Below are 24434 nucleotides of genomic sequence, written 5' to 3' on the forward strand. Positions count from 1 at the left end.
TTAAGTATCTCCCATGATAAAAACCCAGGGAAAACGCTTTGAAAATGAAGTCACCAAGCACATGAAGAGCCTTTGTTATCATTCTAAATGTCCATCTTCTATGCAGCTCACAGCTAGAAATCTAAACAGCAGCGTGCTGGCTCTGGCTCCTCTTGAGCTGTACGGTATCATGGCCAGCGTATAAATGTGTTTCTGTCTGATCTCTTTGCCTTTTTTTTTTTTTAAATGAAGCCAGTAGGATCCAATCACAGGGGACTCCACCCTAATGTGATAATCTAGTCCCTCCTCAAATGCCTATCTCTAAGTGTCTAAACATAGTGGGATGGAATTCCCACCCTCTTGGCACCATCCACACATAATTTTGAGGGCTTAATACTTGCCCCAGGATTTGGAAATGGGATAGAAACCTCAAAGGAGGGAAGAGAGGCCTAGAGGTATCACCAGGCTCCCCATTTCCTCCCACACGTTATCAATGATGAAGCAGTCCCATCCTGTTTGTCACGAGGTCAGAAAGCAGATGAGTATTGGGACCCACACAGCCTGGATTCCTGGGGCACAGTTCTCAGCACCCCTTCTTAGCTCCCACAGTCCTCTACTCTGCTCTGTGGCATTGGAGAGAGAGACTGGACCTTCCCTGAGACCAGAATTGAGGAAGCATGTCTCTCCTCTCTACTAAGACCCTGTCAGCATACAAACAAAAAACCATGGTCCTCAAATGAATAAGAGAGTTTATTCTGGAGCCAAATAGGGTGACCATGGCCTGGGAACACAGGTTTAGTTACCCCCAAACTCCACACCCTTACACAGGAGTGGTTTCTTTTTTTGATAATGATAGAACAAAGAAAATCATAAATCAAGAGACATTTCAAATCCATTAGTGGAAGCACCATAGTTTACAACAAGAGAAGGAACTCTCTCTGCTATTGACCTCGAATGTTATCTGATGACATTCTTAGCCTGTGGATTGATGGAGAGAGGCATTCGTTTGTTTATTCCAACAGGACTTACCTAATTGTCACAAAGATGTTAGGTCATACACAAGGGTAGGCAATAAATGGGGCTAAGGTAGCCCGAGAAACTTTGGTTCTGGACCTGCAACATTGCAACTCTCCGAATCATTGACCATCTAGTCAGAAGGAATGTCTAACACAAGTGTGGCTTTTTATTTTTATTTTTTTTTAATCTGGAATTTAAGTTAAAAACATGATTGAAAAGTGGGAAGTGGGTGTACAGAATCAAATCCTCAAAATGAACTCGACGCCTTACCTTTTCACAAGAGCATTGACTCTCTGATGTGCTTTTGAGTTATGTTTGATCCTGGGTTTTCATTTGAGCGTGTTTGGAACTGGCAGGGTGTGGGAAGAAGGGCAAGCCAAAATATATGCTGTGCTTAGAACCCTAGAGCCATTGGAAGAAACTTTGCCTTATGCTGTCCCAGGGCACAGTTATAGGTGGATGACATCCTTCCCTCTCGGTGAGGTGGAGAGGGGAAAAGATGACCAGACCTGGGAACTTCTAAGCACTCATCTCAGAAGCAATTTAAAGAGCTGGGCCATTCATCTACAGCCGAGCTGGGCTTCAGCTCTGATCCCTGCTAGAGCTGGTTTTAGACCGTGTATTAATTTCTTGTCCCTGCTGTAAAGAACTACCAGAAGCTTTGTTCTGGGTTCAAAAGACACAAATTTATTCTCTCACTGCTCCGGAGTGCCAAGGCCTGAAATCGCTTTCACTGGATGGGTGCAAAGCAGTCTGAAATTGAGACTTCCCTGGGAAGTTTCTAGAAGCATGCTATTGGGCAGGACTGTTTCCTCAGGGGAACCTATTCCCTGCCTCTTCAAGCTTCTGTGGGACCTTTGTGGTCTTTGGATCATAATCTTCTCTCCTATTCTGAAATTCATGCTTCTCTTGTTAAGTTTGAGGGGTTTGAGGAACCCAGTGAGAGACAGACAGACAGACAGACAGACAGACAGACAGACAGACTCAGATCGATCTTTAGGGAAGAGTTTATTATTGACAGAGCAGTGGGGAGGGCAGAGTTCGTCCTTTTAAGGTCGCTTATGAGAGAGTAGGGAGTGGAGAAGGTGTGGTACCAGCGGGAAATGGGCCCAGGGTCAGCTAACCTCACCTAACTGGCCTTAGTTGAGGCAGGTATTTGAGAAGTCCCAAGGCAACTCCTGGATGAGGGGTCTTTGGAAGAACAATGGGCTAGTTAGCACCAGTTCTGGCTAGTTAGCACCAGTTCTGGCTAGTTAGCACCAGTTCTGACTAGTTAGCACCAGTTCTGCCTGTAGCCCCAGTGCGTTTCAGGGGTTGCTGTCTGGAACTATCTGTTCCCAGGAGCAGGGGAGGGAACAGGTCCCCTGCCTCTGTGGTCTGAGAACACTGTCACAACTCCTGTTTCTTACCGACTTGCTTCTCTTGGGATCCCACTGCTGCCCCCCCACCCCATCCCCACACACACCCCCAAATAATCCAGGAGGGTCAATCCATCTAAAAAGTTTAATCCCAGCAGCCAAGTAAAGTCCCTCTTTGCCACAGACAGTAACATTCATCATCCTATTCCGTTCTGAGGATTTGGGGGCCATTGGGTCAATGTGTTCTAGAAATAACCTCTGAGCACAGATGCTCATGAACCCTCCTAGAGGCCGAGTCTGGGTAGAGCTGGAGAACAGCCAGCGGCTCAGTTTCATGGAGATGATAAAAACTTGCCTGTGAGTTCTGGAGCCCAAGCGAATGGAGGAGCCAAGGCCAAATGGATGCAAGGTATAGGGGTTGTCACAGGTGAAGTCTGTGAGCTTGACCTCCGTGGGTAACACGTGGTTGCACCATCACGTGATTATGGGGCGGATGAAAAGAAGAGGAGATTAGACGGCAAAGGCAATTGAGTCCCCATCCGAGGACCTTAAGGTACGCATTAAAAAGCCCAGATGTGACTCTGTGAAAGGACATGAAGCCTCTTCTCCTATACCCAGAAGTTATAGAGCAGGCTCAGCCAGGCTGGAAGCCAGCATGACCATGCCAAGTGACCATCTGTTGTGCGGCTTTTCCTGAGGAAATGTGAATGTCTAGTCACCCCCGGACAGAGTGCTGGTGACACACTGAAGAAATAATTGTGCCTAAGTCTGCCTTGATGAGCGGGTGAGTTCTCTGAGGCTACTTACAGGAGCACAGGTGCATTGAAGACGGCTATAACTCTGCAAATCCCACCTCAGCGTGGGTAATGAGACACACGTGCTCAAGCCCCCTGCCCACCTTGCAGACAGCAACACTGACGGGTTTCTCCTCTGTAGCCACTGTTAGCTGTTTGCATAACCTGGGGTGGGGGGGCGGAACAGACCAAGGGAATCTTATCATTCACTGAGCTTCCTGAATCTTGGGAGCCTTTTTCTCTCCCATCCAGGAGAAGATATTTGAATTCTGGGGAAATGCCTGTACCTTAACACCTGAATCATCTTGCTGTGGATGATTGATTGATAAATAAAGTGCTGATTGGCCAGTAGTCAGGCAGGAAGTATAGGTGGGACAAGGAGGGGAAGTGGAAGGCTGAGTCAGGAGACGCTGCCAGCCGCCACCACCATGAGAAGCAGATACCGGTAAGCCATGAGCCATGTGGCAAGTTATAGATTTGTAGGAATGGGTTCATTTAAGATATAAGAACTAGATAGCATGAAGTCTGCCACGGCCATACAATTTACAAGTAATATAAGCATCTGAGTGATCATTTTATAAGTGGTCTGCAGGACTGCGGGGACTTGGCGGTACCCAGAGAGAAACTCTCCAACTATATCTTCTGATAATCAGAGCTGTCTTTATCTGAACTGGCCTGCAGATGGAGTCAGGAGACTGCCCCCAGCCAGTCCCTTCCTTGAGATGGGGAGGGCAGCCTTGCAACCTGGTAGACTGGGTTTGAGTCTCACATGTTGGCCATGAGACCTTAGGCTACTCATCAAACCTCTCTAAACTCAGTTTCCTTGCTTAGGAAATAGAGATGGGCACCATTAAGACCAGCATAGATGCCTCATTGAGCTCAGTGTGCCAAGATAGGCTGTAGCTAGAGTTTTCCTGCCTTGCCCACAGTCAGGACAAATCTTTGTCACCAGCCAGTCCCACAGCCGCTCAGACCCAACCAAGTAAACACAGAGACTTATATTGCTTACAAACTGTATGGCCGTGGCACGCGTCTTGCTAACTGTTCTTATAGCTTAAATTAATCCATTTCCACAAATCTGTACCTTGCCACTTGGCTCGTGGCTTACCGGAGTCTTCACATGCTGCTTGTCATGGCAGCAGCTGGCAGTGACTCCTTCTACCTTCCTGTTCTTTCTTTTCTCCTCTCTGTTAGTCCCGCCTATACTTCCTGCCTAGCCACTGGCCAATCAGTGTTTTATTTATTGACCAATCAGAGCAATTTGACATACAGACCATCCCACAGCAGTAGGCAGAAGAATTATAGAGGTAAACAGGCTTAGTGTGATGTTAGTTTCCATGCCATGGGGAGCACTCTAGTGAACTTTAAAAAAAAAATGATAGAATTTTGGATATTAAAGATCATTTGTCTGGCTTGTCAGACAAAATTGGAGAAGCTTCCCTGGATGTGAGGCTCAGAGAGGCAGGAGGAACCAGGGCCATCAGGAGCACAGAGAGGGAAGGGGGGGGGGGAGTCTGTTAAGGCACTGGCTGCCATGGCAAGGAGTAGAAGCTAATACAACCACACCCGAGGGTCACCCCAACTGGACCCTGCTGCTCATCTCCACCATGACCAGAGCCACCCACCTGACACTGAGAGCTAAATATCTGGAAGCACAAGCCAGACCTTTCCTTTCCTCCACTCAAAAGGGAGATGATGCCAGGTCAGCCAGCTCCGTGTCCTCATTGATCTCTCAGACTTGCAACGGGCTGCTTCGTTCTCACAATGCATCACTATTAATCCAATCAACTCATAGCTGCTAACACATTCATTTTAAGACACAGCCCTCCCTCACTTCCCTGAAAATGTGGTTCCTTTAAGGGTTTGGGAAGTGGAGTGCATCTTAGTAATACAGTCAAAATCCATCCTTTTATAGAAGAGACAGTGGCCAGATAGAGAAGGGACATCGTCGGTCTAGCCAATCACAAAGGAGTCAGGTCCATCTCCCATAATGATGTGTGATACTCTTCACAGCAGAGAGAGCATCTACTCTCTAAATCTGCTCAGTATGTGATTCCAGTGCTAGGATCTGATGTCAGAGCCTGGGTAGATTATACTGCACTAGGTATGCCTGTTGGAAATCTAAATTCTACTTGAGGGTAGAGCTGTGGGGGGGGGGCTCCACCAGGAGGTTCTGTTACATGAAAATCATGGATTCGGGGATACTAGAATGCTCAGAGATTATGGAACAAGCCTCGACCCATTGGTGGAGTGTGAGATCCTGAGTAGATTGTGAATATGTATAAGGGGTTTGGTGCTTCCCATCAGCCTTGAGTGTGGCCAGATGGAGATGCAGGTATCTCTGCAGGTCTTGGGAATGTATGTAGTAGAGCAATCTTTCCATGGTTCATCCACACCATGGCACATACCAATCTTTCCATTGGCTTTAAGCCAATGCCTGAAGCCACCCAAATTAACAAGGAACATGTGTCTGTCTATGTGCCCTCTAGGAACATCCCCAGGCTCCAAGATGGCCTTGCAGAGTTCCTTCACTTGTTGGAATAAGACAGTCCTCCAGCTCGGACAAGCCTGTGACTTCCACCACGACTGTGCCCAAGGAGAAGATGAGGGCCAGCTATGCAGTAAGTTGATGGGGTTGGTTCTGATCCTGCTCAATCCTAGCCATCCATGCCCATAGCCCCTTCATATCCCCGTGACACCATGCATGCAAACCTGAGTGGCCTTCCTGATACTCGGTGATTCTGGTGACTACTCTCCTGGCAACACGATTCCTAAAATGTGTAGCTAAGATATAAGGTCTAGAAACAACACAGTCCTCCATGGTCAGTCGTCACACCTCTTAAAAACCAAATGAGGGGCTGCAGAGATTACTCAGTGGTTAAGAGCACTTGCTACACTTACAGAAGACTGGGGTTCAGTTTCTAACACCCACACTGGATGGCTTACAACTCCCTATAACTCTACTTCTATGGGATCTGATGCCCTCTTCTGGCCTCTGTGAGCACCTGCATGGATGCAGTATACATATAAACATGCATACACATATATACATTTTTAAAAATAACATCTTTTAAGTTTTGCTCTTGGCATCAGTGGGCCCAGAAGAGATGAGCAAGATGAAGCCTAACCTCGGGGTATGACATTAGAAGCCTCTATGCCTACACTGCCCTCACTTTCCAAGTCCCTCCTCTTCTCCCTGTCTCCTGTGCACCCCAGCTCCCCTGTGCACCCCAGCTGTAGCCATCTCAAACCACCTTGTGGCTCCCTGGTACCTCCCCCCTGGCTTTGCTCAGGTGGTTTTCCCTGCTTATAACACACTTCCTTTCTTGAGTCCCGTCTGCTCCTTCAAGACTCTCAACAGTCCCTTCTTCCAGGAATCCTCTTCTGGCCCTCTCCAGTGAGCGCCATTGGCTCACTTCACCTTCTGTACCCTTCCCACTCGACTGGGTGTATCCACTCGTAATCATTTCCAAAAACGTGTTATTCGTGACTTTTTGTGGTGTAGACCATATGCCATGTAACTCACTCATTGAAGTACAGACTTCAATTCTGTAGAATAGTTACGGGGTTGTACAACCAAGACCATGGTTGAGTTTTATGACATTTTTAACATTTTACCACCCCCAGAAAGAAATGCCTTGCAGTCTCTGTGTTTTCCTCCAACTCTTTTGTCAAGGTTCCTAACCGCTCGTCTTTCTATTTCTACAGCTGCACCTCGGTGAGCCTTGCATAGAAGCTAAATCACATAATACACGCTTTTTAAATTAATTTCTTCAATGAGCTTAGTATTTTTGAGGTTCAGCCACACCATGGCGCATACCAGTCCTGCATTCTTTTTTATTGCAGAGTTTTGTTTCATTGTATGGCTATACCCCAATTTTCCCGTGTAGATGAAATTCAAAAGGGTCTTAGTAAATAAGAATCACAGAGCCAAATACAGAGTTAAAGCCTAAGAGATCAGAGCACTAGCGAAACCCAAGACTACCTTTAGCTTACCAATCGCAACTGTCTCTTCCCCTGAGAGAGAGAGAGAGAGAGAGAGAGAGAGAGAGAGAGAGAGAGACCTTCTCCTGTGTGACCTTTTTATTGCCTTTCTGTTCTACCTTCTCATTGCCTCTAAACCCAGCCACATGATTTCCTCATCACTGCCTGTCTACACAGACCTCCAGGTCTCTATGGTTTGTACTGGGATTAAAGGTTAAGGTCACCACTTAGCTCTGTCCTTGACTATGCAGAGACTCTGCCTGCCATGTGATCGGGATTAAGAGCGTGTGCCACCACTGTCAGACTTCTGCTAAATGTCTTGCTTTTAGCTCTGATCCACAGTCCACTTTATTTATTAACATACAAATAAAATCGCATTACAGCACAAATAAAATATCACCATATTCCCATCTACTCATTGATTCATGGCCATTTATATTATTTCCAACTTGACCCTACTGTAAATAATACTGCCATGAATATTCACCTATCAGTTTGGACACAGATAAGTGTTCAGGTTCTCTCTATATAACCCTAGGATAGAGTTCCTGGTTCACACAGTAACTCTACATGTAGCATATTGAGCAAGTGTCAAAATTTCTTTGCAAGTGGCTATACCATTCTATATATGTCCACCAGTAATATATAGGCATTCTGTTTCCTCTTCTCTTTGCTAACACTTGATATTATCTGTCTTTTTTTTTTTTTTTTTTTTTTTTTTTTTTTTATTTCAACCACCCTAGCAGGCAGGTATCAAATATGTGTTATGAGGGTAGTTTCCAGGTCCCACTTCCTGTCTGTGGGCAGATGGGTCTGGTTATCTTTTCATTGCCAGTATCTCTTCTAGTTGCTGGCATGGGGTAAGTGCTCACTGAGTAGCGACCGAAATGAACGGGTGAGTTGGGAAACTTGAGCACCGTAAAGAAAAACCAACTGTTGTGGCCACGCTGATATCTGGGAGCAGCGTAGACTCCCCACCAATGATTACACCATTTGAACAGTGTCTTCTCAGCAGCCAAGCTCTCCGTTTTTGCCAGGGAAACCACACACTTACAGAGCACCTGTAGTAGGCTAGGAAATGTGCTAACGCCTAAAGCCAGGTAAATCACAAGCGTTCAATCTGCAAAGCTGGAAAAGTCCAAAGCAGGCTCACAGAATGAAGCTGTGAGTTGCCCCTTAGGTTGGGAAGACAGGAGGCATTCATGCCTGGGATGTGGTGGGGCCCAGACCAGGGACTCTGATACACAGACCACAGACACCACTGACCTCTGAGGAACTGTGCCAAGTCATCTGGACCCCATGGAAATTTAAAAGAGGTTATATTCATTTATTAAAATGAAGCAATAGACATCCATTTCTCAATTTCAAAAAAAATTAAAAAAAATCTTTTTTTTTAATGGAAAGACTTCAAGTAAAGTGTCCCAATGATAATGGAATTGTGGTAGGTTTTAAACGTTTGAAACAGGGTCTTGTGTCTCTGAAGCTGGTCTCCAACTTGCGACGTAGCCAAGGCCTGCACCACTATGCCCAGTTTTATGGGGGACTTCAGGCACGTTAAACAAGCATTCTGCCAGGAGAGCTACATCCCCAGGCCCTGTGGTGTGCTTTCACATAAAACTCCATGGAGAGTTGCGGGGTGGCACTTTGCTTGCCCCCACACTCTTTGTTCCCAGTCTTTCTCAGAATTCTCACAGCAAAAATGCAGCCGGGCTTGCCCACAGTGCCCTGGGCAGCAGTCCATAGGCGCACGTCTAGTTATTTGTGCCCAAGGCATTCCCAGCGGTGCCTCTGAGCTCTGTAATTTTGCAAATGCCTTTTAAAAGTTTTTGGTTTCCGCACTTCCCAGCTGGGACACAGGTTAGGCAGGCCATGCCCTGATTTACAAGTGGGAAAAATGCAGGCAGAGAGAAGGTAATTGATTTGCTCGGGGTCACACAGCACGCACATCGCACATCGTCGGGAACAAAGCTGTGGTTAGAGATCAGAGACCTCGGGATCCAGCCTATTACTGTGGCTTGGGGCGTCTCCCCCCCCCCCCCTTCTCCACAGCCTGTCACCGTGGATTTCTGGAAGCAGCTCGCAGACTTCAGGACAGCCAGGCTTGGGTCCCAAGGTCCGGAGCATGGGGCCCAGTGGCCTTTTCAGGCATGTTTGAAAAGCTGCTCTGACCAGCTGTCAGAAGGACCACTCCACCCTAGAGAACCTCCCCACGCCTGCTGCAGAAACCAGAAGCCAGTTGCTAGGAAGGAAGGCTCACTTCAAAAAAAAAAAAAAGAATCAGTCCGATCTTTCCACCAGCTCTTGGCACAGGTCTTAACAGATATCCTTTCTCTCGCGTATGGCCCTATTCTTTCTGGCACTTCTGCTGTGTTCTCTGTAACCCCCTTGATGCCGGAAGCCATCACCATGATGGGAACAGCAGCGGACAGGAGCATCTGCTCCGTGCCAGGTACTCTCTCCCAGGATGAACCTATTTCGTGGTCACAGGGAGCAGGATGCTAAAGCAATCATCCACGCTTGAACGGGGCTGCCGGCTCAGTCTGACTTCGTGTTCTGGAACGCTGTGGGCCACACCCACCTGTGGCTGGAGTTTCAGCTTTGGCTGTGCCGAGTACTAAACCTTGATATAGATTCTCCTTCAACGCAGGGGCTGAGAAGAATCAAAAAGGCTCAGGACACTACTACCACCACCTTCCTGTGACAAAAGAGGGTTCTCAGTTTGCTTATTTGTGACGCATCCCTGCTTTTCAGATAAAAAAAAAAAAAAGTCACCAAATCCAAGGGAGGCATCCCAGGTGTGTGGCCAGTGGAGAGCATCTCCTAATGCCCCTGTGTGTCCTGACCAAGGGCCTCAGTGACATGTGGCTCCCCTGAAAGGGGCCAGGAGTCTCTCCATCATTCCCTTCACCAACTCATTAGCTAGGATGCAGGTAGATTACCTCCCCTCCCCCTCTGGGGAACCCAACCATCTCATCTGTTTTGTGGGCATGCACTTCCTTCCAGGCAAAGCCAGGTTTGTTTGTTTTTTTAAAGTTTATTTCTTTATTGTAAAATAAAACATTTTGGTTGTAAAATACTTGGAAGATCCAGGGGAAAAAAATGCACAGGAGGAAATACTATTGCCCATAACCCTCCCTCTCAGACATTCCAAGATAACCATAATATTTTGATGTATTTCTTCTAGCATTTTCCCCATGACTCCATATTTTCAAGGAAATGTATGACACATATTTATCAAAAATGTTAACGGAGTTGTCACCAGGGGAAGAGAAAGAAGCGGTGTCACTTGGCCTTGCCATTTACACTTGGCAGCCTCCACAGCTGAGGCTGGGGGTCACGTCCCTGCGACTCTACCCATTTGTCTCCCTTAGAGTGGAATCAGGTGTCATAATTGCTAAATGTGGTGGAATTGATTGACCCCCCACACAACTCCATTTGCCATCCAGACGATGAGAGGCCTGGCCACAGCCCAAGAAAGGGGGGGGGCGGCCTGGAAGAGCAACATTTCTCCAATGAGAGGTAGCCGGGCATTCCCTGGAGAGCTTTCTCAAAGACAGATTCTAACCAGCCTCCCTACTTCTAAACTCACAGGCCACCGAGGGGTCCCTGGTCCCTGGAGCCCATTTCCAGTGACAGGAAGCTAAGGATTAAACCTGTTTTCTTTCCTTCCCCAAATAGGTATTAAAGTCTGGCAGGGGGGCGGTGTACTCAGTAGGTGCTGGGGCTGAATGAGAAGAGGTTAACAGTCAAAGGTTGAGACGATGCTGATTGACTCACCCTTCTGGGCCAGCCTCGGGCTCAGCAATTGGCCTCAGCAACGATTTCCTGGCTTCAGCCTAATCCGTCGGGGGGGGGGGGGGGGTCTCTGTTTTGACCCACCCCTACACAGCTCCCTCCAGAGTGCCTTTCTTCCAGAGCACATTGCCCCAACGTGCTTAAAAAGATGGACATCCTCTCCGCTCCCCTTCTTCCTTCAAGGTCTGACTGTCGCATAAACTAGCCATTGACCTGACTTGTTGCCTTGCCTGTCTCCTCTTCCTTTATTTAGAAATAATAATAATAATAATAATAATAAATAGGACCCTGCTCCTAGCAACTCTAGTAGGCCCTTCCTGAAAGATAGGGAGGACCTGTCCCGGCTCCTCACCCCAAGAGTAGTGCTATCTGCTTGTTCCCCGCCCCCAATGACTTTCCCTGGTATGGGTGTAAATGGCAATGAGTAATACCACTGCCACACTGTTTATAAGTTCTGCACAATGTTGTTTATAGGTGTTTCCACCCCCTTCCTTTATCTTACCATAAAACCAACCCTATCAAATAGAAACTAAATGCCCCCCCGTGCCACGCCTCCCTCCCCCACACACACTTTGCAAAAGGGAACCCTGAGGGGTCTAAAAAAGAAATGATTGTCCCAACAGAACCCAACCGGAAGGAAAGGCTGGGTCTAGAGCCCTCGGTGTGCATACCAGTGCTGCTGTGGTGCCAGCACCTGAAAGGGTTGGGGGCCGGTAGTGGGGCCCTTGCTCTCCCCTGACTCCTCCCACCAGCCTGCCCGCTTCCTTGGGGAGCCTTGGCTTTTAAAGCACAGCCTATGAAGGACTCTCCTAGAAGGTCACTGCTTAGACGCCAGTTGGTTTCTGTGCAAGAAGTGGATATGGGATCCCTTGAGGGTGGGAGTAAAAAATAAAACAGAGAGATCTCCTTAGCTTTTGGATTTTTAATCAGAAGAACACGCAGGGCTTGGGGGGAAATGATTTCTTCAGGGGGGTATAAATGGGAAGAGATTCTCCGAGTCGGTGACAGCCCGTTTTAATTTATAATTCTGCCTCTGTGTGAAATGCGCAGAGAATCGAGGAGGAAATGAGTAATAATTCACTAAGGTGCTGTCACAGCCAGGAAGCAGGAGGGCCCTCATCCACCACACTGCCAAGAAGGCTGAGCTAGAGGAAGGGCATGGAGAGCCGTGGGTCTCTTAGAGAGCTCCTCTCCCACACGGAGGTAGAAACCCGCTGCTTCCTCATAGCTCGGCCTGGAGCTGCGGGGCAATGGAGGAATAGCCTAGCCTAGAACAGCCCACCAGCTCTCCTGACTGAGAACCTGCCCAGACCCATTCTCTAGGAAAGCTGAAGAAAGTGAGTTCTCTTCTCCCCCTCCCCCACCTCCGACTTTCTGGGGAACCCTGGGAAATACATGGCATAGAAAGCTGATGGCCCCCGTGCTACTGAACCTTTAGATGGCATAGAGGCCACTATAACCTGGACTATTTAAGCAGGATTGCCCAGGTGATGCTACAGGAATGAAATATTCCCAAACCTCCCCTGCTGGAACTGGCATTTACAGCACCGGCCCAGTGAGCACTGGGGTGGGCGGGGCCTCCGCTCCGCAGGGATCCTGGCTAGCTGAGGCTCAGTCAGGAACAAAAAAGCTCCCCAGTCACAACAGCAAAGGAAGGGATGTAGAGACTGAAGGTTCACTCTAGGACTTTTCCCAGACTAGAACCCTATGAGACACACCCAACTGCCCCTCATCTAACAAATGGTGCAGAACTCAGGTACATGGCTTCGCTTCACTGTCAGCGAAATTTTGAACAATGTATGTCTGTGAAGACGGTGTGTGTGTGGGGGGGGGGGTACTTTGAAAGATTCAAACCAACCACCACCACCACCACCACCCCCGTTAGTATTCTCTCTGCCACCACCACAGTCTTATCATTGTGTCGGCCATAACAGATGTGTGTCTCCTAGCTATCCATTGTCCTGTCTTGGACCATGTTCTTAGTGGACCAGCATTCAGAGTACAGAAATGAGGACTGGAGAGATGGCTCAGAGGTTAAGAGCACTGCTTGCTCTACCAAAGGTCCTGAGTTCAATTCCCAGCATCCACATGGTGGCTCATAACCATCTGTAATGAGATCTGGTGCCCGCTTCTGGCCCGCAGGGATACATGCAGACAGAACACTGTATACATAATAAATAAATAAATCTAAAAAAAAAAAAAAAGTACAGAAATGAGAAACAGACAACATGGGTTCTCATTCCAGTGGGATGATTCTTGGCTGTATGGATTTGTTTAGCATTTCTGAGTCTCTGCCTTGCCATATACGAGACTGAGCTGTGGAACTGTTATTACCATTTCACTTTAAATGAAGGATCAGAGAATTACTAACCAATACACACACACACACACACACACACACACAAAACACAACACACAACAGAAAGGGGTACTCTTCTCAGTGGGTGGCCACCACTGGTGAGGATAACTTGGTCATCCCTGGCTAATTTTCTTTGTGTTAGCGTGGTTTGCCTTAGTATACTGGTAATGACGGTAGCCCACAATCTCTCCACAGGTAAACTTCCTGCTGGCTTTTACTGTAACTTCGAGGATGGCTTCTGTGGCTGGACCCAAGGTCCACTTTCACCCCATATGCCCCGGTGGCAAGTGAGGACCCTCAAGAATGCCCATTTCCAGGACTACCAAGGTACCACCCTCTCTTTCCTTCTTCTTGGAGTCTACCCTAGTGTCTAAGTGGACAAATAAAAGATGTAGGATCCTGACCCAGCCCACCGAGGCATCTCCTCACATGCAGTATTCTGCTCAAAGCTTACCTGGGATGCTCACACCCGATCTCCTCTTCATCTCTTCCTGAGCTCTAGAATTATTGAACATGTCCAAGCTCAACATCACCTTTTATTACTTAGATGTAGAACTTTGATGAGGGGTTAGCTGAAAACCAGCAGCAATAGTCCCAATAAAATCATTCTTTTACTCAACACTGAGGTCCTACCAAGGGTCAGGAACATAATGCATTGGGAAAGAGAAAGCCATAGCCACCTTTATGCTTAGAAAGACTGTGGCATAGGGAGGCCTTGTATTAGGTGCCTGGGCTGTGCCCTGGGAACCTCGCTTGACAGCTGGGTTATTTCCTGTGGTCCAGACTCCTCAGCCATCTCCTACTCCCACCAACTTCAGCTGACAATAACTGACTTCCCCTTTTTGGAGTCTCTCCACCATTATCCCTGCTCGGTGCCAGAAAGACATGACCACCTTCATCGGAGATGGCTGACACCAACTCAGAGTCACCAGCTAGAGGGGTTTGAAACAGAGGGTCGGCAAGACCACCATAGTTCACAAAACCAGGCTGTGGAGAACCTAGGTCAGCCACCAGCTATGATTCCCAGTGACTATGTAGAGACAGGTTCAGGTGCCCCGCCTCTGGGAAGGATGGGACTGGGGGAGAGGCTCTGTCTCTGTCCCTCCTACTCTGTATTTGCCCTCTCTAGGTAGAACTCCAGACACCCTCACCCAAAACCCCTCCCTTCCCATGCAAACGTTATGTATCCTGTGGGTTATTTTAAGATGTACTACCAGGACTGGAGGGTGTGTGAGAGGATGGTGTCCAGATCCATTGTGACAGCACCCAGAGACTATGTGGCTGTGAGGGGGGTTGGCTTTGGGCCAGGACACTTTCCCAGTGGCCCTGTTATACAGAAGGCTGAGTTACTGTAGCTAGATTGGAGTTCCACAGAGGCCACTTACTGGATGGGAAGGACCCAGGGGCTCCCTATTCTTCTTCGATCCTTACTTCATGTTATTACCACCTTGGCTCCTTATCCGCAGAAGGAACTGAGAAGAGCGGGACCCACAGCCAGACAAGTCCCTCATATATGATTCCACTCTGATAGCTCCCCCTGTGGCATGATAGCAAATGATTACCCAGTCGTGGTGGATACATTCCGTGATAAGGCTCCCACCACCTCTCCAGTAGTGGACCTCATGATAGTTCTAAATCCCAGGCCATTTGTCCTTGGCCCCAAGAAATATCTACCTTTCTATAAATGCTATTCATGGGTCATGATATTTTCTACACTTGTAAGTTCCCTACCCCACATGACTGATTGATCTTTGTCCATCTGTCTAACCCCAACTCTTTGGTCTTGAGCTTTTCGGTATCTCTGGTCTGTAGTGATAACTCTGCTCTGTAATAACCCACATTCATTACTCTGTAGCAATTTGATATCAAACTTTACTCAGAGATGGAGAACAGTAGAAATGAAGGACTAGAGACTTGGGGGGCTTTGTGGACTCCTGAGAAGATGAGAGCTCCCATCTCCAAAGCACTGATCTTCAAAATGCTCTGTCATGCCTGGAGGGTTAAAGAGTTTTCTTCCATCCACCATGATGATTGGCAGCTCATCATCTCCCAGATTTTCAGACCAAGTGACCCTGAGGAAAGACAAGAAATTAGTCTCCTTGGGAAGAGCACAGGCCACAGGATGACCTGGTGTCTGGAGCAGGGTGGAAAAAGTGAAGGTCATGAGACTATCAGAAGCCAAGGGCTACCGTGACTACACATGGGTCAGGAGAATCCAGCTTGCTTCCAGCTACTCCTGGGTTGAAGCCGATGACCTTGAGAATGTAGACATGTAGTAGCCAGGTGCATGGTGCTGGGACCTCCTAGGCAGTTTGGAATGAAGGACTTAGCATGAGCCGGGGTCCTTATCCACTGTAGGAGAGAAAGCAGCATCCTCAAAGATGCTCTCATTCAGAACCCTACATGATCCCCTCACCGTATCCCTCAGTGCACAATGCTAATCCGTCTGTGACTTTCTTCCTCCCTCCCAGGTCAAGCCCTATTGCTCAGCACCACTGACGTTTCCACTTCTGAAAGTGCAACTGTGACCAGTGCTACATTCCCTGCACCAATGAAGAACTCTCCATGTGAGGCAAGTGTCTGGATTCCTCTAAGTCCCTGACTTCTCCTCCCATCCCTCGGTCACTTCCAGGTGATTCAAAACAGATAAAGAAAGTAGCGCCTGAATATCTGGGAAGACAGGAGAACTGTTTCTGCCATGTTTTGTGTACATTCCACCTACCCACACGGTGAAGACCCATCAGCAGGGAGTCTCACCTTAAATGCCCATCCATAGGTAGCTGCACCACACTTTTTGCAGCAGGACCTTGATTTAAGCAAACCCAGGAAAATATTTCTTATTATAGGCACAATAGGGAAGAGTAATAGGATTTACAAGTCTTTCTTTAAAAATCTTGTTTCAAAATATCAAGTTCTTTTAATACACTTTGAACACTGGAAAGCACCCAAAAAAATTTATTTACATAATTTCACCAAGACATCAATGGCATTCAGTAAAGTACAACAAAGCCACTACCCAAGTGAGTCCTGAAGCTGTTGTCTCTGGAGTGTGAGGCCTTGAGGTCTGATGACATGTTCTTTATCTTATGGGTCATAGTCTCCAGGGGCCAAGAAATTCATGTTAAGACTCCCCTGTACCCACAATAGCACAGTGTACTCTCCATCAAGGACCAGAATCTCAGACAGGTTCCACATTGACTTACTGTACCATTTGTCTGGGCAGCTCACTGACCTCTTGGGCATCAGTTCCCTTACCTAGAGAGTGGAGATGTTATGATCTTTATCTAGGCTAGCCCACATGGGTGAGGACTGAACAGCTTAACACATGCAAGAGGCTTGGGGGACCAGGGAGCAGAAAGGATGCTATAGTCATAGTGTTACCACAGTGCCTAGCAACCTGTGTAAACACAAGGAGCCTGGGCTCAGAAGGGGGTTTCTGCCAGACATGAGCTGCAGAAGACAGGCCATAGCTGGGGATGTTTGCACCCCATGGCTCCTACACCTTCATCTTGCACACAACAGAGAGCCAGCCCAGAGCTTAGATTCAGCCAATCCTCTTTTTGTGGAAGTCCACAGAAGAAACTGCTGTCTTGGTCTTAGCTAGGCACCCTCTAGGAAAGATGTTTGCTCTCATGTTGTCGACATTCTAAAACTAACCAGGTTGCATCTCTTTCAACTGGTTAAAAAAAAAAAAAATCCCAGGAAGGAAAGCTCTAGGCAGCAGAAGAAGTACACAAGGTTCCTTTTGCTAAGGGCCCAAATTCAAACCCTCCAGGAGCCTTGTCAAACAAAAACTCAATCATTAAACAAAGAACCAAAGAGGGATACAATGATTTTTTAATCAAATGAATGGTTAAATTAAAGCAGAGATACCCACTCCTGCCCGCCTCTTAGCAAGCAAACATGTTTGTAGCTGCCTAACTTCCCAACTATGCACGGGACCCATCTTTCTTACCCTCTCTGTCCATGTCATCTTCTCATCAGGCGTTGGGTATCTCTCAGCCACCTTAACTTCTTTTTGAAAGAAGTCTGGGCAGAAATAAATAGATCCATTAAAAATAAATTGTACTGGAGAAACGGTGGTACCTGGTGCAGGTGGTGGAATTACGGCGTCACTGTCGATATGCCTCAGAGCTGGTACGGAGAGGGGAAGGCTTCTTGGGAGGAAACCTGAGTGGAGACAGATGGTTGGCCCACCTGAGAGGACAGGAGGTTCCTAAGGAGCATTTGGTCTTTAAATTTATTCTTCGCTGGGTTTACTATGAGCCTAATTTCAGCGGAAGAAATGTCAAAGCAAAGCGCTATTTTCCTAATACCCTGTCACTTCTGTGATAACCTTTGAGTTGATCAATAGCTGAGACAGATTTCCTTGACTTTCTTTTCCCTCCAGTTGGATTTGCTCTAGGCTGTTTCTGTTATTTCCTGCCCTTTTCCAGCACTTGGCTGAGCAAGCACCATGGAAGGAAAGGAGTGGGTCCCCACCCCCCACATTCACATCATTCATGTTCGTGTATGTTTATACGGCCATGACTTCACAGTCCATCGTTGTGTGAACCACATCGATCATCTATGGTTGATGGGCTCTCAGTGTTAAGAGCAAGGCGTTGTTGTTGTTGTTGTTTCGGGGTGGGGTGGTGGCTGGGGGACAACAAATAACCAAAAAAGAAATGTGTGTGTCCAGGTTTATAACCTCTGTCACTCATTCCACCCCATCCTTAATGCAGAAGGTAAGAAGTGGGCTCCTTTCTTCCAGGGTAACGAGGCTCCAATAGCAGGAGCACCAGAGAATGTTAGATTGCTGTGCAAGACCATGAGATTGACTCAGGTCTTTGAACCTCACAACTCCTAAAAGGGCTTCCCTAGATTAAGAGGGCCAAGTGTGGGCTGGAGAGATGGCTCAGTGGTTGGGAGCATTGGCTGCTCTTCCAGAGGACCCAGGTTCGGTTCCCACCACCCACACGGCAGCTCACAACTCTTTGTCATTGCAGTTCCAGGGGATCTGACACCCTCACACAGACGGACATGCCATATATGCAGGCAAAACACCAATGCACACAAAATAAAAAAGAAGAGGGCTAAATGCTAGATAGAGGTATAGGGGATGTCTCTGATGAGGGACAGATCCATAGGGACTGATAGCCTGGTTGATCTGGACTTCAGGACTGATGCCTGGTGTAAAGTACCTTCTCTGCAGACAGCCCACATCCATCTGTGGATTCCCACAGAGCTGTAATTCTGCATCTTCATCTCCATCCTTGATGATGTAGTGCCGACACTGGATCTTGCAGTTTTGTTTTGTTTTTGTTTGTTTGTTGTTGTTGTTTTGGCTGTTGATGTGCCTGCCAAACGAACAACATCTCCATCCCAACTGCACGCAGAGCCTCCCCCAATACCTTCCACCCCAAGCAGGGTAAACACACGAGTCAGAAAAGAAGTTAGAAATGGCGGAGCAGACACAGAGGTGGAGGAGGAAGCGGGGCTGGAAGAGCGTAGAGAACCAGGTCAGGTACCCGCCAACAGTGAAGACGTGGCCAGCGTGGACCTGGTGCCAACCCAGCTTCTAGAGCTTTCCAGAGGCCTCCCAGCTCCCGTGCCCTCCATCTGGCTACCCGCAGCCACCACGCCCACCTCTCTTGCCCAGCCACTCCTGTAGGCACCACCTCCTCCTGCTCTTTGCACAGTTGCACAGAAAGCATGAATATTTAAAGACCCTCCTCCTGGCCCCGCCACGAACAAGAGAGAGCACTGTGGCTTTTTTTCAGTTCCCTTTCTCCGCCACGAGCTATTCTCTGCAGGAAACGAGGGAGCCACTTACAATATATTTCTGATTTTTATTTTATTTTTATTTTCACTATTTCACCGAGCTCCAGTTCAAATAATTAAAGTTGCCACGCGGGAGGGAAGCCTTGCCGTGGCTCTCATGCGCCGGTGTGCTGTCAGGCCTGCTCCGGTCTGGCTTTGAGACGTTCCGGTGCGTCTAGCGTCTAGCATTGTAGAAGGCTGCTAACGGAGAAGGGGGCAGGAGAGGGGCAGGGGCTGTCCCGCCCCTCCCCCGCCTTTCACACATCCCGGAAGTCTGACTATCTCAACAAGCCCTATGCGGTTTGAAATTCTGTTTTATTGGAATAGCCTGCCTGTGACTAGAATATTTTAAGCCACGTTCTCAGGACAGAAGAAGGCCCTGGGGCGGGAGAGAGTAGGTGTCTCTCATTCCTTTCCACCCTCAAACATGGGAGCAGTTTTTCCTTTATGGGCTGCAGGAATATGAAAGACCCTGGAAGATGGATGTGATGCACCAGTTTTTTTTGTTTTTGTTGTTGTTGTTGTTGTTGTTTTGGGGGGGAGGGTCAGTCCCAACTGCTGGTTTTCTGATCTCATCAGAACTGCCATTCTGTCCTTACAACCATGTACATGTGAGCATGTGTGTGTCCATGCGTACACACAGTAGTATCCTGGAACACATCCAGACCTTTCCACCATGAGATCAGCCTAAGGCATAAAGAAAAAAAAATTGAATAAGAATAACTTTAACTCACTACTAGGGCAGCTGAGCTCAGGCAGAAGGTCAACTGTGGGTTTCTGCCATGTCTGCGTGGGCTCTCTGCCCTAGAGGAAAGGAGCCGCACATCCTGTGTTGTTTATACTAGCAAATGTGGGAGAGAAGACTGGCACAGGGGATTCCATTTTTCCATCCTTCAAGCCCTGCCTATACCCCACTGAGAAAAGATAGCCTGTGGTGACAGTCCCATAGAAGCTGTGGGACTCTCCCATCAATTGCTCTCTGGTTTAGATTTTTTAAAAGGCTTTTTCTGGTGACCATGCATAGAGCAATAGCCCTTTCCTCACCCGCCTCTCAGGATGAGAATCAGCAGTGTTGACTGGACTCATTCAAGGCTGCCCCCATGTCCTCCTGAGCAAGCAGGCCAGGAAACATGGGGACTCTCTTGATGACCAAGTTTTCAGTTAATGACAAAATCTATGGAAAGGTAAGAAGAAAAAAAAAAAAAGAGGATACCAAGAATAAAGAGACTTGAAGTCGGGGGAGAACCTGAAACAGTGGAGCTCTGCTTCGGCAGTCCCTGCCCAAACAGGGTAGGGCCAGGACAATGTGCAGGAAGAGCCAAGGGCTGATAAAGCCCACTTCGGAGAGCAGATTCTATACACATGCATGTCAGGGTCTAGACTCCACCCATGGTCTAGGTTAGGGTACATGCCGGGTTGCCCTAGAGAGGAGAAAGCCTGTCTTGGCAAGACAGGAAAGAAATATATCACAGCCCCAAAGCAAGAAATATAAGTCAAGACCAAAGCCAGACCTCCTGACTCTGGGTGTCATGCTCCTCTCTCATGCTGCCCTGTGGGACGGATGACCCTTTCTTAGCTTAGAGGGAGCTGATATGAGCCACCATATGCCTGGCATCCCACTTGCCTATTCAGAGCTCCACCACCCACCAGAGAGGGATTCTCACTTGTGGAGACCGAAGGAATACCACTCCATTTGTAACTGGGACATCCGTCGTGGCTCCCTTGTGGGATTCGAATGCTATTTGTTCCTTGTATGTGCCCTGTTCTTAGCCTTACGTGTCTAGCCAGTGCCAGCTGATGGGAAGGAGAACAGAGGCTTCAAGGCCTCCTGGACTTGATCCTGAATGAGGTGGTCATTTCCAGGGCCCGTACAGCTCCCACAGAGAGGAAAGCTCGGCCCTCCTCCCTCCTCTGCTCACCCGTTCTCCCCTGCGTTGTATTTAAGAGCTGATCAGTGAAGTACAAGCCAGTAGTACACCAGGGTCGACCTGAGCCCAGCCTCCGCTCTAGTGTGGCCAGGCAGGGCAGCACAAACACACTATGGTGAAGGGAGAACTCCTCTTGGTAACCAATTAGGGACTAGCACCATCTAGAAGGGACTCTGGGGTAACATCCTTCCCTCCCCGCAAGCACAGGTCCTTTCAGTCTGGTACTAGAGGACCAAGATAGCCATCAGGCAGAGCTCCTGTGAGTATCCAGCCCCATCTTCTCTGATGCTCAGAAGTCTCTACAGGGGCAGTTGCATCTCTGTAGATGCAGTTCTTCATCTCAGGAAGAAGCCATTCTCACTGCCAGGCTTCAGTCTTGGCCTCAATTAGGAGCAAACCCACTGGTCCAGCCAGGGGTTGTTTCTGCACTCACTTTGATGCTTTCTGCCTATGCGGTATCTTTGGGGAAAACCATTTTGAAAATACCTTCCTCCAGCATCCATCTGGATTGTCCATTCTCTATCCAGGAGAACATGATTTGGAGCTCAGCAGGAGGCATAAGGCCTCTCTGGCTCCTGCAGGGGGATGCAGTCATCTGGAATAAGCCAGAGCAGCATGGGAGCTTCGTGTAGCTGCCTCCCCTTCCCCCAGAGCCCCACAGTCATATTCTCTCCTGTGCCCAGAGGAATCCAGCTACGTATGGGCAGAGCAGCACCCCAAGGATGGAGACGCTAACCTCAGACAGCCTTCACTGGTGCCTGGGCAAAGGCTTCTTTGCTTTAGGGAGTGGGGAGAGGAGCCTCGAGTGGTGTTGGAGACACTTTCCAAATGGCTTTTCCGAAGGCCCACGGTGTGTGTCTAGGATACAGAGCCGTCCTTTAGGTTCCCGATAGCAACTGTCCCATATGACGATAAGGGCATCACTTACAGTAAGAATCCACTGCACATCGGGGAGAGCCGAGCTGCTTCCTCTGCCTTACACTGGCCCTGGGAAGGAAGGGATGCTCTCTGCTCCGCACGCAGATGAGGAAGAAGGGTGGGGCTATGGACTTGACCGCTTGGACCACAGACGTCTAGTGGGAGTGTGGAGCCAGCGGGCAGCAAAACAGGGATGCCGTGGGTTTGGAGAGTCAACGGTCTTGAGCCAGCAAGCATTGACTCCAACCCTACTTGGGGGCCAACCTCGCAGAAGACCTAAGACTCTCTGGAGCGCTTGTTTCATAGGAAAGTTAAGAGAAACTTGCTTTCAATGTGAAGGGTTCCGGTCTTTGGGTTTCTCTGCATCACTCATCTGTATTACCCTAAAAGCAGGTCAAACATCTTAATTAGAGCCTTCAGAGACCCTCATTCTTTGCACCTTTAAAGAAATAAATCCTCCCTCAGCCAGGGCCAGGGGAAGGGACTCTCAACGTATGTAGAGTTAACTCAGAATGTGTTTCTACATTAGTCCTCTGGTACACAGCTTGCTCCTATACTCAGCATTTTACTTCATCACCTCATTATCAGGACAGTCTGGTGAAGATGTGTAAACCCCCATTTTCGGATGCAGAAACTGGGGCTTAAAGAGTTGAATGTCTCGCCCAAGGTCAATCTGCTGCCAGGTGGTCTAAACCAGATTGGTTCAAAGCCAAATCTCTAAACACTCCAAGGTCATTGACGTCAACGTAGGTCATGTGAGTTGAAATCCCATTGCTACCTCACCGAGGACCCATCTGACCTCCATCTGACCTCTACAAAGTCACACCTCCAAATTGGGGATAAAAATACCTGTTTTACTTGCTGTGTGAGATTGTTGCTACCATCAGATGAAAACTCGAAAACTCGGGAATCTTCACAATCCTTAATGAATGGCAGCCATGATTGCTCTTAGCCCTCTTCTTGTGCTCAGGTGCAAGAAAAATCACTGTGGAAACACACTGTGTGTTCTCTTCCTCTCAGGCAATCCGCAATGTGAGGGCAGGTTGCAAGAATTGTGTTACTGGCAATAGAGTCAGGAGAGCATGCTGAATAAACCCACTTTATCAATAATTAATTAATTAATTAATGGCACAGCCCCTCAAGGAGAGGGGCTATCGAAAAGGCCTTTTTGTGTGTCTCAGAGATCCAACAAATACGGGCCTACTGAGACTTGTGAGCCAAAGTAATTCTTACCTCAGCACATAGAGCTAAGAAACTGGAGAGTAGCAGTCTGTCACCCCGCCCCTCATTGTGATGTGGTGAGCTCTGCCAGGATACACGCTAATTGGCTGAAGTAATCAACAGCCATTACAATTACATTCGGACAGAATTAATCTAATACCTTTGAGCCGTCCAAATTTAATCTCTCCCCCCATTACATGATGAAATTGAGGCATAGGAAGATTACTGTCCAAGGCCCAGGGGTGTGGATGGAAATTTCCTTGGCCCATAGCAGACTTGGGTATAAGTCAAAAGCAGTGTCAATCACAGATGTTCACAGTTCCCAAAGGTAAATCTGATCTCCATGTGGCCCATCTCCAGAGGACCAGTCTGGTCGAACACACAGTCTCCCTAACTGCCTAGGGGATACATGCCTGGAGGATTCTGGGTCTGTAGACACACACACACTTCCTGGAGCCCACGGTCTTCCCAGTAGCTGTCTATGAAGGTTGTTGAAGCATTATCTACACTCAACCCTGCTCCCTAGAGGAGGTTTACAAATCCACCTCCCGGCATTGTCTCTAACATTCACAGGGAAACTGAGGCATAGAGGAGGCTGTTGGCCAGAAACCACACCATTGTGTTCTTGAAGAAAAGATTGTCTTCTTTCTATAAGAATGGAAAGAGAATTCTCTAAAGAATCTAGGAGGGAGAAAAGTCCAAATCTTCAATACGACTCTTTCATTGCACCCCATTTATTCCGTGTGTGCATGTGCATTTGTGTATTATACCACAAACGTGGATTTCCTACCTGCCCTTTCTAATGCAGGAGAATGAACCTAACATTTACCAAATATCTTTGCTAAGCCGGGCAAGGGGCTCACAGATCTGATTAAACCCCTGTAAGAAGAGTGCCACTGACTGACCCCACCCTCAGAGACACTGGGGCTCTGAGATGGTCTGTGATAAGTAAAAGACAGACCTCTGTTTCTGATCCAGAGTCCCTGCTCTGGCCCCCCCTCCCTCACAGTTCCTAGCTCTCGAGGGTCCCCTCACAAAGCCCACCGCTCAGCTGAGAGCACTGACCCTTCCTGAGGTGGGTAAAAATAACTTTAGTTCCTACTTCCCCTTCGGACTCCTCCCTCTGCCTTTCTAAGTACAGCATTTGTTTTGTCTGATTATGAAGGTTCTCTGTGCTCAGTTCAGAGCATTAGGAAAACGCAATGGAGTATGAATAAGGCAAATGAAATTGCCCACAATTGGTATGCTTCCTTCCATATGAGGAAACAAAGACCTGGGC

At 48.0% G+C, this 24434-nt stretch overlaps 1 protein-coding gene across 1 annotated transcript in view; it reads left to right on the top strand.

Moving 5' to 3' along the window:
• The window catches only part of LOC119086452 (ALK tyrosine kinase receptor-like), a 400966-nt gene extending 384755 nt beyond the window's left edge, over nucleotides 1-16211 (top strand). Inside the window, exons 6-8 of the mRNA XM_037198009.1 lie at nucleotides 5638-5769; nucleotides 13482-13613; nucleotides 15758-16211. Of these exons, the coding sequence (XP_037053904.1) occupies nucleotides 5638-5769; nucleotides 13482-13613; nucleotides 15758-15888 (395 nt within the window). The 3' untranslated portion in view covers nucleotides 15889-16211. The remainder of the gene's footprint in view (nucleotides 1-5637; nucleotides 5770-13481; nucleotides 13614-15757) is intronic.
• Nucleotides 16212-24434: the final 8223 nt, after the last annotated feature.

Source organism: Peromyscus leucopus, chromosome 22 (assembly GCF_004664715.2).
Source record: "Peromyscus leucopus breed LL Stock chromosome 22, UCI_PerLeu_2.1, whole genome shotgun sequence".
Lineage (NCBI taxonomy): Eukaryota > Metazoa > Chordata > Mammalia > Rodentia > Cricetidae > Peromyscus > Peromyscus leucopus.